The sequence below is a fragment of the Dermochelys coriacea genome, chromosome 10, assembly GCF_009764565.3.
Source record: "Dermochelys coriacea isolate rDerCor1 chromosome 10, rDerCor1.pri.v4, whole genome shotgun sequence".
Classification (NCBI taxonomy): domain Eukaryota; kingdom Metazoa; phylum Chordata; order Testudines; family Dermochelyidae; genus Dermochelys; species Dermochelys coriacea.
Window position 1 is genome coordinate 60,055,844 of NC_050077.1, and position 13,760 is coordinate 60,069,603.

General features: G+C 46.3%; 1 protein-coding gene across 12 annotated transcripts in view; it reads left to right on the forward strand.

Annotated features, from left to right (window-relative positions):
* Nucleotides 1-13,760, forward strand: part of ZNF280D (zinc finger protein 280D) — a 124,776-nt gene that overhangs the window by 78,765 nt on the left and 32,251 nt on the right. For 9 of the 12 annotated variants that reach the window (XM_043494490.1, XM_038420104.2, XM_043494491.1 and 6 more), the window contains one exon: nucleotides 1,111-2,968. The exons of 1 other annotated variant lie outside the window; for it this stretch is intronic. In XM_043494490.1, the coding sequence (XP_043350425.1) occupies nucleotides 1,111-1,750 (640 nt within the window). In that variant the 3' untranslated portion in view covers nucleotides 1,751-2,968. Of the gene's footprint in view, nucleotides 1-848; nucleotides 989-1,110; nucleotides 2,969-4,603; nucleotides 5,532-13,760 lie in introns of those variants that run through there. 2 more of the 12 variants (XR_006274928.1, XM_043494498.1) reach the window with 2 other exon arrangements.

The following is a 13,760-nucleotide window of genomic DNA, read 5'->3' on the forward strand; positions in this document are numbered from 1 at the left end:
GCTTGGTGTCACCTTAAAGCCCAGGCCCATCTCACCCAATGTTCCATTTCTATCAGCAGCCATTCCTGATGCTTCAGAGGAAGGAGATAAGAAAAAAAAAAAAAAAAAACCAAAATGTCCCAGAATACTTCGCGAGGGAATACCTTCATGGCCCCTGCTAGTGGCTGGCTGAAACCTTGAAGCATGACCTTTTAGGAACATAATGTGTAAACCAGAAGTGAACCCTGCAGCTGTTGAGCCCTGCTCCCCCCACCCCCCTGATCACAAACAACCCTATTACACAATAGCATTCATAAATTTGTCCAGTTCTCTTAAAACTAATTAAGTTGCTTGCCCCCGCTTTCCTATTGGAGGCTGTTCCAGAATGTCTGATGGTTAGAAACCGTCTTTTAATTTCCATCGTGAATTAGTTCGTGACCAGTTTATATCCATTTGTTCTTGTTCCAATATTGTCCCTTTAGCATAAATAGCTAAACAGACTTCTACGGAAAGGTTTTCCTTGACTTGGTTTAGATAATTCAGTACCTTATATTTTGAATTAAAAGTTTTAGTCTGAAAAGTGATGTAAAAATGCCACCTTTTCTGCTCAGTAGGTCTGCTCCCTGTGTGAATTCAAATTAAAAGCAGCTCACTTTAATGACAAAAACAAGTTTTTATTGCTTTGTATTCCTATTAACACTGCAGAGCCAATCAGACTAAGATGGAGTGAACTGGATTCTATTTCTTTTGCATCATCTACAGAATTATTTACTAAATTCCAATCAGTTATACCTGCATCAGTCCAGTTTAGATAATGTGATGATAGGTGTCACTGAGGGTATAATTTGAAAAAACATTGTGTTGCACAGGTATAGCTAAGGGCCTAATTTGACTTGAAAGATCGTTATTACTGGCAGTGATTTGAAGGAAGGAACGAACTCAGCTGTTAGATGCAAGCTTGAGTTTGCAGGGCTAGCAGTTGTGGGGACACTTTCTACTTGATATGAAGGTCTGTAAGAGATGACAAGTATGGAATTCTACAGTGACATTTTTAGTCACTTTGCAGAGTAGACCCATATGTTAAAACATTTTTTATGATGGCTGAGAAATAAGTGGATATTTTTTTTCCAGCAAACAAGCAAATGACTCTTCAGAGGAAACAAAAAAAGAATGCAATGGAAATCCAATTAACAATGGCTCATCAGTTGAAAAGAGTGAAGAAAGTACATCATCAAATATGGAAAATGACTCCAATCTAGTACTCCAGGACAACTATTCAAGAAACTCATCATGTGAAACAGCAGTATGTTGTGTTTCAGATAATAATGATCAAGTCATAGAGGAGAAACAAAAAAAACACATTTGTAATGAAACTGAATTGAAAATTTGCCAAAGTTCAGAGACTGCTATCTTGAATGACCAGACTAAAGAAGGTAGCTTGGATGAAACTAGGCTTGCAGCTTTGAACACTAAGGAGTTAAAACTGACATTGGGTGAAGATGTTAGTTTTGAGCAGTTTTTGAGAAAAAGAGATGAACCTGAATCTGTTAGTTCTGACATTAGCGAGCAAGGCAGTATTCATTTGGAGCCTTTGACTCCATCAGAGGTACTTGAGCATGAAGCTACTGAGATCCTTCAAAAAGGTAATGTTGCACCTTCATCAAAGAAAGCTGAACTAGTTTCTGAACAAACAGATGACATTCCTAAAGGAAGCAGTCCTAGCAGAATGGAGACAACTGTAAACCAGACAGATGAGAATGAAGCAAGCTGAAATTAAACTAACTTTATTCAGTATAAAGTAGTATGCTGTATAAATTATGGTAAGAACACCATGGACCATTCGTGATGGGTATGCTTATTGATGCTGATTCAGAGTATTAAGATAGAAAAATAAAAGGGTAGATGTTGTATACGAAGAAAGCAGTTTAGTAACAAAATATTACAAAGAATAGCACATTGGCATATATCTTCAAGAGATAGGAAGAGGATATGTTTTACTAGTCTGGCACTTGAAAATGGAAAAAAATTCATTTTCACAATGATGTTGCCTACAATAAAGTGGTTTGTTACTCAAGAGGAAAAGATTGAGATTATTGTTGTGTGTGAAGATAGTCTCCATGTGGAAATCTTAGACTCACAAGGATTAAGTAAACCGACTGCTGAAATAGAGCATGCTCACAACAATGGTGCATTCGCCTACTGACAGTTTGGATAAATAGAAACCTACTTTGGATTTGATGTCACATTCCTGTCTGTCAAAGCATGTAAACGGAACTAAATGAATCTATGCACCTCTGTACAGGTGTAATCTTGCCAGGTTGTAAGCTTACCTTAAACTTTCAGTGAAAGTGGAAATTACAATATAAATACATGTGTGAGATTTCTCAGTGTGCAAGCTGTGCAGATTTACCTGACGTACTAGTTGTATAAAGTAGGGCAATACTGCTCAAAGTACTGTAGCTGTTAGGCCATTACAGTTGTTTTAATGATTTTTTTATTAGTGATAGACCCATATGAATGGTCTTCAAATGAAACCAAAGTACGGTTTAATGCAGAAACTGTTTTTAAAAAATGAACTGGAAACAGACAGGCATGTATTCTGCCATTTTGTAGCTGCTGCTTACTAACTGTTACAAAAAAGACTCAAGGGCATACAAAGCAGAGATGTAAAATTTGATTTTAGGACTTTTTGTAGTCTAACTTATATACAAGAAGATGGCTGCTGAAATGATTTTGGGGTGCGTGTTTTGTTTTTTTGGGCGGGGTTTTTCTGCTATGTAGTTAGCAGCTAGGTATAGGAATGCATAATATGATTAACAGTAGCTTGCTTTGAAATATTAACAAAACTTCATTAAAATGCTCCATTTGAATCCTTTACAATGTGCATTTGACTCTTTCAGTTTTGTTTTTAATGATTGTTAAATGTTTTGAATAGCTATTAAAACACTGCTGTAAATATTACTTTTTTGAGTAAATATTTGCAACAATATTTGTCTTTGTGAATAATTTTACTTTTTAGGTAATTAATTAGTTTGTACATAGCCTTTCAGTTTCTTTAAACATTTAGTTGCAGATTCCAAAAGCTATCATCTGTTCTTGTTTGATTTCATCTCAAAATAAGTGAGTTGAGAAATATTTTAATTATTTTGAAATTTAATGAGCAAGTGCCTATACATACACATTATTCTTGATTCAATATACTGGAACAGGATATGCTGCTACTTTGAAGTTTGAAGAGGAACTCTGCTGGGTCAACACTACCCAAACTGGTCCCTGTGAGGAAATTCCATTGCCTGACAACGTAGTATTAGCCAGGACTGGCAAGGGTTTAAATAATACATTAATCTGGGCCTTGTTAATCTCTGTTAGGTACAGTAGTCTTGCTGTGACTGAAGAAGCCCAAGACCAGCCAACTCATAAGTAAGGATGCTAGCTTAGATTATCGAGTTCTCTTGGTGCTACTTAAACAGTATTGTCAATCTCCAGCATTCCAAAATCATGCACACCAAAAAACATGAGACTTAATCATGATTTTGAAAAATAATGAATGTTGCATTCTTTTTGCTTGCCTTTCTGTTCTTGGAGTGTTTGGGGTCTACATTTTCAAGTTTTTTTCCTCAACCATAAGTACTAGAAACTGTTTTTAATGAAAGCTGAGGGCCTCACTTAATTGGATGATTCCAATGTCTGGAACTTCAAGAAAAACACCAAATATTACAAGACTTGCAATACGGAAGTATTTCTTCACACAAGACACAGTCCATCTGTGGAACTCTTTCCCAGAGAATGTTGTGAAGGCCAAGAACATAACACGGTTCAAAAAAGAACTAGATAAATTCATGGAGGATAGCACCATCAATGGCTATTAGCCAGGATGGTCAGGGATTGTGTCCCTAACCTTTGTTTGCCAGAAGCTGGGAATGGGCTACAGGGGATGGATCACTTGATGATTACCTGTTCTGTTCATTTCCTCTGGGGCATTTGGCATTGGCTACTGTCAGAAGATAGAATGCTGGGCTAGCTGGACCCATTAGGGCCATTCTTATGTTCTTACAATAAAGTACATGAGAGTTTGGTAATTCTCTGTGTGTGTGTGTGTGTGTGTGTATATATATATATAAAAAATAATAAAATATCTGGGAAAGGCAATTCTCTACACTGTGGACTTGTTATATCTTGTTATAACTGCTGCTGTTAAAGACTGTGAAGAAACAGTGGAACTGTGCAAAACAGACCCATGGTGAGTGTTTGATGGTGATAGTAGTTTTTCCACTAACAGCCTAAAATAAACAGAGCATCCCAAAAAGGAGCAGTGGGGAAGTTAATCAACCAAAAGGCTTGATATGTTTGTTACTGAAGGGGAGCCTGAGCTTATTCACTGTACAGAAAATCATGAGCAGACAATCCAAATAGAGAATTTAATTGTTTTTGTTTTTGTCTGCTTCATGCAAATGGTATGACTTTAAGTTGAAACCCTGATAAACTTTGCTGTTGAAAAAGTTTATTTAGTTGTTATATTGTGATACCGCTATGTTTGTTTAGCTAGCTATCATGCTTGTTTTTTATTATTGCACTTACTTAAGGTAAGATAAATTTGTCTACAAAAGTTTGATTTAAATTACAGGAATTTGGAAAAATAAATTACTGACATCCTGTGAGAAGAAGAGGAAACAATATTGTCATATTGAAAAGACCTGAGTTATTTGGAGAAAATGTATATGTACTTAAAGATATTAACATGAAACTATTGTATATATGGCTTACACAGTATTTCCATCCCTGTGCAGAATTCATTTGTGTATAGAAGGTAATACTCATCTAAGGAAAAACAAATATTTAATATTGGAACAGTAACCAAGAGGGCTTGAGAGGAGAGAGCAATTTGCATGTCCTTGCAAAACAATCAAAGTACTTTTTGTCAATGGGCAACTGAGGGATACCCTGAGAGCTTCCTGTGAATGGCAAGTATTGTGTCAGGAGAAAAGAGTGATATAGAGTTTAACTTTCTCCAGAGTAGTAGCATGCGTTGGCTTTTCAATAACTTAAAATTCTGACTTGGGGAGATAAAATTCCATAATATATCTGGAATTTTTCTGTGGGACAGTTAATTTTGTTATATGACTAAGGACACTTCAGAAAATGAAAAAAATACAATATTTGATTGATGCTTTTTTCCTAGGAAGAAAAATGTAAACTTTACTTAGCTAAATTTATAAAAATCAAAGTTTGGCATTTAGTCACAAATAGTTCTTCTTTAAGTGACGGTCCCTATGTGTATTCCCTACATGGATACGCATGCGCACCACACACCCAAGTCCAGAATTTCTTCAAAGCAGTGTCCATTAACCAGCATGCGCACAGCAGCTCTCCTCATGCTCCTGACCAAGGGTATAAGAAGCACTGTGGGTCAGTGCCTCTCCAGTGCCGCCTTACCGCCACATGGCCTGAGTCAGAATCATATCCTCCTTCACTCTAAAGTTAAAAATGTTTGTAAGTAGTAGGGCTGTCAAACTATTAAAAATATTAATCATGATTATTTGCACTGTTAATAATAGAATACCATTTATTTAAATATTTTGGATGTTTTCTACATTTTCAAATATATTGATTTCAGTTACAACATAGAATACTAAGTGTATAGTGCTCACTTTATATTTATATTTAGTATGATTACAAGTATTTACACTGTAAAAAAAAATGAATACTATTTTTCAATTCACCTAATACAAGTACTGTAGTGCAGTCTCTATCATGAAAGTTGAACTTACAAATGTAGAATTATGTACAAAAAACAACTGCATTCAAAAATAAAACAATGTAAAACTTTAGAGCCTACAAGTCCATTCAGTTCTATTTCTTGTTCAGCCAATCTCTCAGACAAATAAGTTTTACATTTGCAGGAGATAATGCTGCTTGCTTCTTGTTCACAATGTCACCTGAAAGTGAGAACAGTTGTTCGCATGGCACTATTGCAGCCGGCAATATCTTCGCTTAAGTAGTTTGTGGTTAGTATAGAGTAGTTTTCTCTCCCTGAGCAGGGGAAATCCTCCCTGGTTCCTGGACTATGCCCAGAGGTCTGGGATTCAAGGATTGTGTCTCCTGCCCTCACTCTTTCTCCATCAGTGATGAGCATCAGTAGTGCCTATACTGTTTGGGTGAGGTACATATCTCTGCAAAGTGCAGTATTTGTTGATCCTTTACACCCAGAATTCGACTGAGAAAGTTCGTGTTAAAGGATGCCCTGCTAGGATTCGGGACTGGGAGACTCCCTGTACATCAGCCTCAACTGACAAGCAATACCCCTCCAAGCACATGCCTTGAAGCGGAACCTTTAACCCCGAAACCCAAGGACTCTAGGGTTCCCCATGAGAGTACAGAGCATTCTCATGGGTGTAAGGACAGATCCCCTCAGAGGAGTGTCCATAAGAGGAGTTCTTTGAGTGATTGCTCATGTGTATTCTTCAATAGGTGTGCGTGCTCGCCTCGTGCACCGGTGCAGGAAGTTTTTCCCCTAGCAGTACCCGTGGTGGGGGGAATGCTCCCCATGAATCCTGGCTGGCGAGGTATAAGGGGAGCTGCCTGCTCCCCCCACCCTCAGTTCCTTCTTGCCACCAGTGAAGGTGTGTCGGAACTGCTCTGTTCCAGCTTTGCTGTAGCTCGTCCTCCGAACTATTCGTTTGTTCAGCATTAGTACCTGTAGTTAGTTAGCTGTTTAGTTAGTCAATGAGCCAGGTGCCCTGTGCCCTGGAGTTTAAGTCGTGAGGCTCTTGTAGGCATTCTATGCCAAGAAGCGACCCGCATGCAGACTGTTAGCGCTGCTTGGGAGAAACCCATATCAGTGAAAGGTGAAAGATTTGCAAGTCCTTCTAAGCCTCGGACCAAAAGAGAAAGGGACATGAGGCTCCAGGCCATCCTGATGGAGTCGGCGCCGATTCCGGCACTCCACTCCAAACTGGTACCCAGCACCGTGGCGTCAGTATGCAGCGACCCTCTGGTGCCATCGACTAGTTGGCACTGCTCCCAGTCCACGGGGCATGCCAAGAGGGCCAGGAAGACTTCCTCTTCACAGTGGCATTGAGGGAAATCTGGGACAAAGGCTAGGTCCATGTGGGACAGTCGTCGTCCCCACCGGGCCCCAGGCCTCCAACTTGCATTGAATGGAATAGCCTGGCCCCTTCAGAACAGGCCTCTCGAGATGTCCAGAGACTGTTCATGCCTGAAGCCCTCCAGGCGGCCTGGGACGTTATGTCCATGCCGGTACCTGGAGCGCCGCCGATGTTGGCCCTGTGCTCGAGGCAAGCCGCTGCTGGGATCTCTGCAGTCGCCTCAGTCTTGGTTGAGGGAACATTCCCGACACCGATCACTGCCCAGTGATCGCTCAGGTAGAGTCCAGGTGGATCGTCCTCGACGCCAACCAGACTGTCTGGCTGGGTTCCGTCTGGCCAGGACTCGTGGCACCGCTCATCCTCAAGAAGTGAATATTGGCGGGACCACAGCGGATGTCACCATCAGTCCTTGTCTTGGAGAGAATACTGCAGTCGGTCATAGCACAGTCATCAGAGTTGTTCCAGCGCAGACTCCTGCTCCAAGTTTCTGCTAAGACATCGCAGCCCCGAGCATCTCACCGTCTCAGGTCCGCCCATTGAGGCCGTTCGCGGAGCAGCTGTTACCGTCGGTACCGGTCCTCCATGTTGAGATCGCAATCCCATGGTCGTCATAGATCCTGGCACCTCCACTCCTCCTGGTCCATAGACGGTAGCAGATCTTATGCCAGCCTGGTCTCTATTCATAGCCGTCCTTCAATGGGCCAGGCCAGCCAACCCAAACAGCCAGCTCCGCCGGTGCCACAACATGTGCTGTGGCACTGAGTGTCGTGGCCGGCCCAATGGTACCAGTGGGCACCGTCGCCTCCGGCGCAGCCCCTGGTGCGAGCTTGCTCGGTGGCCGGAGCTTCAGAAGCACCATCGGCCTGCCTCTCCAGACCCCTGAGAAAGGAGTCACGGGACATATGTCCTTGGCATCGTGCCCATAGTCCGATAAGGTGGTGGACCCTCTGATACTGGCTGACAACCAGAGCACTGCACCGGCCTCTTAACCCTGCCCGGAGGAGGCAATTGCTGTCCATCCCCCTCTGTCCCGCAGGAGGACTTCAGGGCCCACCAAGAACTCTTAAAAGAGGGTGGCAGCAAGTCTCCACCTCCAGGCAGAGGAGATGGAGGAGCCCTCGGACTTCCTATTTAACGTGTTGTCTCCATCAGCAACGGGTAGGTTGGCCTTGCCTCTCCATGAAGGGGTGGCTAAGATTTCACATGCCCTGTGGCAAACACTGGCCTCATTGTCCCCCCATCTCTAAAAAGGCGGAATGCAAGTACTTTTGTACCCACATAGCCACCTGGCACCCAACTCCCTGATGGTTGAGTCAGTCAACCACAGGGAACGGCAGGGTCAGCTAGCCCCAACCCCAGAAAACAAAGACTCTTGGAGACTGGACTGTGCTATGAATCTATGAAGGAGGATTTATTCATCTTCAGGCTTCCAGTTACGAGTGACAAACCATCAGGCTCTCCTGGGCTGATATGAATTCAGTCTGTGGGGCTCCCTGCCATGGTTTGAGGACTCCCTCCAGGAGCGCAATAGGAAGGAGTTCAAGGCGCTTGTGGAGGAAGGGGCAGCGGCCGCTATGGCATCCCTGTAGGCAGTCTCGGATGCTGCGGACATAACCGCATGATCAATGGCCTCTGTGGTATCCATGAGACGGGCGTCATGGCTCCTGCTCTCTGGGCTGTCCAGTGAGGCGCAGTCTTGCATGCAGGATCTCCCATTTGACGGGAAAGCTCTGTTTGTGGAGGAAACAGATACAAGGCCGCATGGCATGAAAGACTCCCTCAAGACCCTCCAGACTCTGGGCCTCTATGTCCCGGCTCCAGCAAAACCTAAGTTCAAGCCGCAGCAGAGTCCTACCCAGACCGCACTCCCGTAGTCTGAGGCCACCCATAAGAAGCAGCAGGACTATAGGAGATGCCCTCAGAGACCATCTCGGGCTGCCCCCCAGCCTGGGTCCTCCAAGGGCAAGCAGGCGGGGAAAAGGCATTTTTGACTGGACACTCGGGGGCACCCCACCAGTCCTCATCAGGGATCCACCCCCAATAAAGCTTCCCTTCTCCAACCCGTTGTGTGCTTTTCTCCCGTAATTGTTGTGGTTAACCTCCGACCGATGGGGCCTCAACACCATCTCCCGAGGTTACACCCTCCAGTTTACTTCCTCTCCACCCAACCACTCCCCGCCCCCATCCCTCTTGGGGGTCCTCTCGCACAAAGCTCTGCTCAAGCAGGAGGTGGGTTGGCTCCTAGGACTAGGAGTGATAGAGGCAGTACCCGAGAAGTTCATGGGCAAGGGGGTATTACTCCCATTATTTCCTTATCCTGAAGGCCAAAGGGAGGCTCAGGCCCATTCTGGACCTCCGAGGGCTGAACCAGTACATGATGAAGCTTAAGTTCCGCATGGTCTCGCTGGTCTCCATCTTCCCTTCCCTGGATCCCAGGGACTGGTGCGCTGCCCTCGATCTACAGGTTGTGTACTTCCACATCCACATATTCGAGGGGCACAGGCACTTCCTTCATTTTATGGTGGGACAGAATCATTACCAATTCACGGTCCTCCCATTTGGTCTGTCCACTGCCCCCAGAGTATTTACAAAATGCATGTCGGTGGTAGCAGCCTACCTCAGACGGCAGGGGGTCCAGATATTTCCCTATATGGACGATTGGCTGGTCAAGGGCACCTCCCAGTTGCAGGTGAGGGATCACATGGCGCTCCTCCTGTCCACGTACACTGCCTTGGGCCTTGTGGTAAACAACACCAAGTCCACGTTAGTCCCAGTCCAACGCATTGAGTTTATCGGGGCGCGTCTGGATGCAGTGTCGGCCAGGGCCTCTCTCGTGCCAGACAGATTCAAGACCCTAAAAGGTCTCATCAACTCGGTCACAAGGTTCCCGGTGACAACCACCTGCAACTCTTGGGTCACAGGTCAGAGTGCACATATGTGGTCCGTCATGCCAGACTCAGGATGAGGCCCCTCCTGCTCTGGTTGGCCTTGAAGTTCTCCTAATCCACAGACAGGATGGACAAGGTCCTCACCGTGCTGGACTCTGATCACCTCCCTACAGTGGTGGCCCACCCCAAACAACCTGCTCCAAGGGGTCCCGCTGAGGGACAGAGCCCCGTCATTGGAGCTGGTGTCCGATGCGTCAGACCTGGGTTGGGGGGCCCATGTGGGGAACTTTCAGACCCAGGGCCTGTGGTCGGCTCAAGATCTGACCTTACATATAAACGTCAAGGAGCTCAGGGCGGTGTGGTTGGCATGTATGGCCTTCCGCTCGCACCTGGAGGGCAAGGTAATCGGGGTCCTCATGGATAACACAGCCTCTATGTTCTGTATCAACAGGCGAAGTGAGGCCCGATCCTCTGCCATGAAGCCCTCAGGCTCTGGGACGTTTTTATGGCCCATGACATCTACCTGAAGGCCTTCCACCTACCGGGTGCATGGAACGAGAGGACGGATCGCTTGAGCAGGGACTTTTCCTCGCAACACGCGTGGTCCCTCCACTTGGAAGTGGCCCACTGGCTCTTCCGAAGGTGGGGAACTCCCTAGGTGGACCTATTGATGACTCAGCAGAACCGGCAATGACCCCAGTTCTGCTCCGGGGGGGTCTGGGGAGGGGCGCTATCTCTGATGCCTTTCTCCTGTCCTAGTCAGACCAGCTTCTCTACGCCTTTCCTCTGTTCCCGCTAATCATCAGGGTCCTGGAGAAGATAAAGATGGACATGGCCTGGGTCCTCCTGATTGCCCCGGAGTGGCCCAGGCAGCATTGGTACGGGTCCCTCACAGGTCTGGAGGTAGCTCCGCTGTGGCCATTGCTGCTGTGCTCAGCCCTGCTCTCTCAGGACCAAGGCCACCTCCTCCACCCCAACCTGGCGGCTCTGCACCTCATGGCATGGCTGCTCAGTGGTTAGGTGGAGAGGAAAGGACGTGCTCAGAGCAGGTCCAGTGCATCGTCCTCGAAAGTAAACAACCCACCACTCGCCGCGCTTATTTGGCGAAGTGGTCCTGCTTTTCTAGGTGGGCAGGGGACCAGGGTGTCTCCCCGGTGACTGCCCCGATTCAGATTATCCTTGATTACCTCCTCCACCTGAGGGGCCCTGGGCCTGGCACCCTCATCAGTCAAGGTGCACCTGGTGACCATATCGGCCTTCCATCCGCCGGTGCAAGGGCACGCATGCTATGATTGGCTGGTGCTTTAAGGCTTTGGACTGTCTTTTTCTGTATGCTAGACCCCCCGGTCCCGTAATGGGACCTAAACCTGGTGTTGGCTAGTCTGACAAGGCCCCTGTTTGAACCATTGGCCATGTGCTCCTGGTCTCATCTCTCGTGGAAGGTGGCCTTCCTGGTTGCAATCACATTGCCCAGGCAAGTCTCGGAGCTCACGGCCCTGACCTCCAAGCTGCCATACACAGTTTTTCATAAGGACAAGGTCTGGCTCCGTCCACACCCCACGTTTTTCCCGAAGGTGGTCTCCGCCTACCACGTGGGTCAGGATATTTTTCCACGAGTCCTCTGCCCCCAAGCCTCATGTGTCCAGTGAGGAGCACCATCTCCACACACTTGATGTGCGGCAGGCTCTGGCTTTGTACCTCGAGTGGACAAAGCTGTTCAGAAAGTCCTTGCAACTGTTCGTCGCCTCGGCTGAGTACACGAGGGGCCGGCCGATTTCCACTCGGCAGCTTTCCAGTTGGATCACTTTGTGCATCTGTTCCTGTTATGAGCTGGAGGGTGTCCCCCTGCCACCCATTGTGAGGGCACACTCGACTGCCTTCATGGCCCACATCCCCATCCAGGACATTTGTAGGGCCACCACGTGGTCTTCGGTTCACATGTTCAACTTGCACTATGCGATTGTCCTCCAAACCAGGGATGATGCCAGGTTCGGCAGGGCTGTTCTCCATCCTGGGAACTTGTGAACTCCTACCCACCTCCAACAGATATAGCTTGGAATCACCTATTGCGGAATACACATGAGCAATCACTCGAAGAAGAAAAGACAGTTTCCTTTTCCGTAACTGGTGTTCTTCGAGATGTGTTGCTCATGTCTATTTCACATCCCACCCTCCTTCCCCTCTGTTGGAGTTATCTGGCAAGAAGAAACTGAGGGTGGGGGGAGCATGCAGCTCCTGTTATACCGTGCCAGGAGATGCGGGGGGCGCTCCCCCCTATGGGTACTGCTAGGGGAAAAACTTCCAGCACCGGTGCGAGTGGCGATCATGAACACCTATTGTGGAACAGACATGAGCAACACATCTCAAAGAACACCAGTTACGGAAAAGGTAAATGTCTTTTCTGTCTTTGAGCTGATTTTGGCTGGGTGAGATGTTGCATATGCAACCTATGGAATCTGATTTGCCAAGATCCCTAGATTGGAGTTACCCCCTTGTTCATTTAAAAACTGTTCTGCTACACCAGGTAACTGGGTCCTTCAGGCATGTTTGCTGGAACTCCCACATCCAGGGCCATACAAAAATTTGCATAACACCAGAGGATATATTCTTCCCCTATCCACAGTCTCCACTCCTTTCTGGCCCTGCCCTCCCGAGGGATGTCTTTACTCTGGAGGAAGAAGCTATTCTGTTGTCCCAGGAGCTGTTCCATCTCCAGCCATCAGGCAGGAGCATGCTGGTACCAATGGTACTGCCACTACTGATGGAAAAATCCTAGGAATCAGAGGAGATAGCTGCACCAGAATCTCCATGGAGGCACAGGAGCTCCAACTGAGAGGGCTGTGCATCCCTCCAGCTATGACCCCACACACACTTCAGGTCTGCTGGTACTGATTCCCTTTGAGGTCCCCCACAACCAGTGGATCCCTCTTTCTGACCTTATTGGGGACCATGGGATCCCTTTGGCAGGCCCTTCTCAGGAGTTGTACCTCTCCTCTTCTTCTCACCAGTTGGTTCTATTGGTGTATGAGGAGAAAGAGCAGAATCCGTTCCGCTTCTTCTTCATCCCCAGACGATGCTGTCGCTTCTTCGTTGCCCTTGCCACCAGGTGACCACCATCAGTACCAGGAGCTGTTACAGAGGGTCATAAACGTTCTACAGATCCCACTAAAGGAGCTCCAAGATCCTCAACACCAGCTCTGGGACATCTTGCAACTGCAGGAACTGAGTAAGTTGTCCCTTCCAATTAACAATGCTATACTAGAGCCAGCCAAAGCAGTATGGTGCACACCAGCACCATGTTCCTCTACACCTAAAAGGGCTGATAGATGTTATTTTATTCCTGTCAAAGGAGCTGACTTCTTTTAGTTTTTTTGTTTTCCCGTCCTGGCCCAAGTTGGTGATGGTACAGGCAGCTATAGAAAGAGCTTGGTCACACTACCAGTAATCCATCCCAGCAGATAAGGGCTTAAAGACACTGAACCTCTTAGGAAAGAAGGTTGTCTCCTCTGCGGGTGTGCAATTTTTGATAGCTATCTACCAAGCTTTGTTAGTGAAATATGATTTTAACAGCCACTCCAATCTTGCGGACTTTAAAGAAACATTTCCTATGGAAGTCAGAATCCAGTTCCGCTCTTTCTTTTTAGATGAAGGGAAGTTAGTGGCAAAGGTGGCTCTCCAGGCTGTGATAGATGCTGCAGATACAGCATCCAGAACTATGGCCACAGGACTTTGTCCTTTGGAGGAACTTGTGGCTACAGTCTTCAAGGTTTCCTAGAGAGGTTCAAAA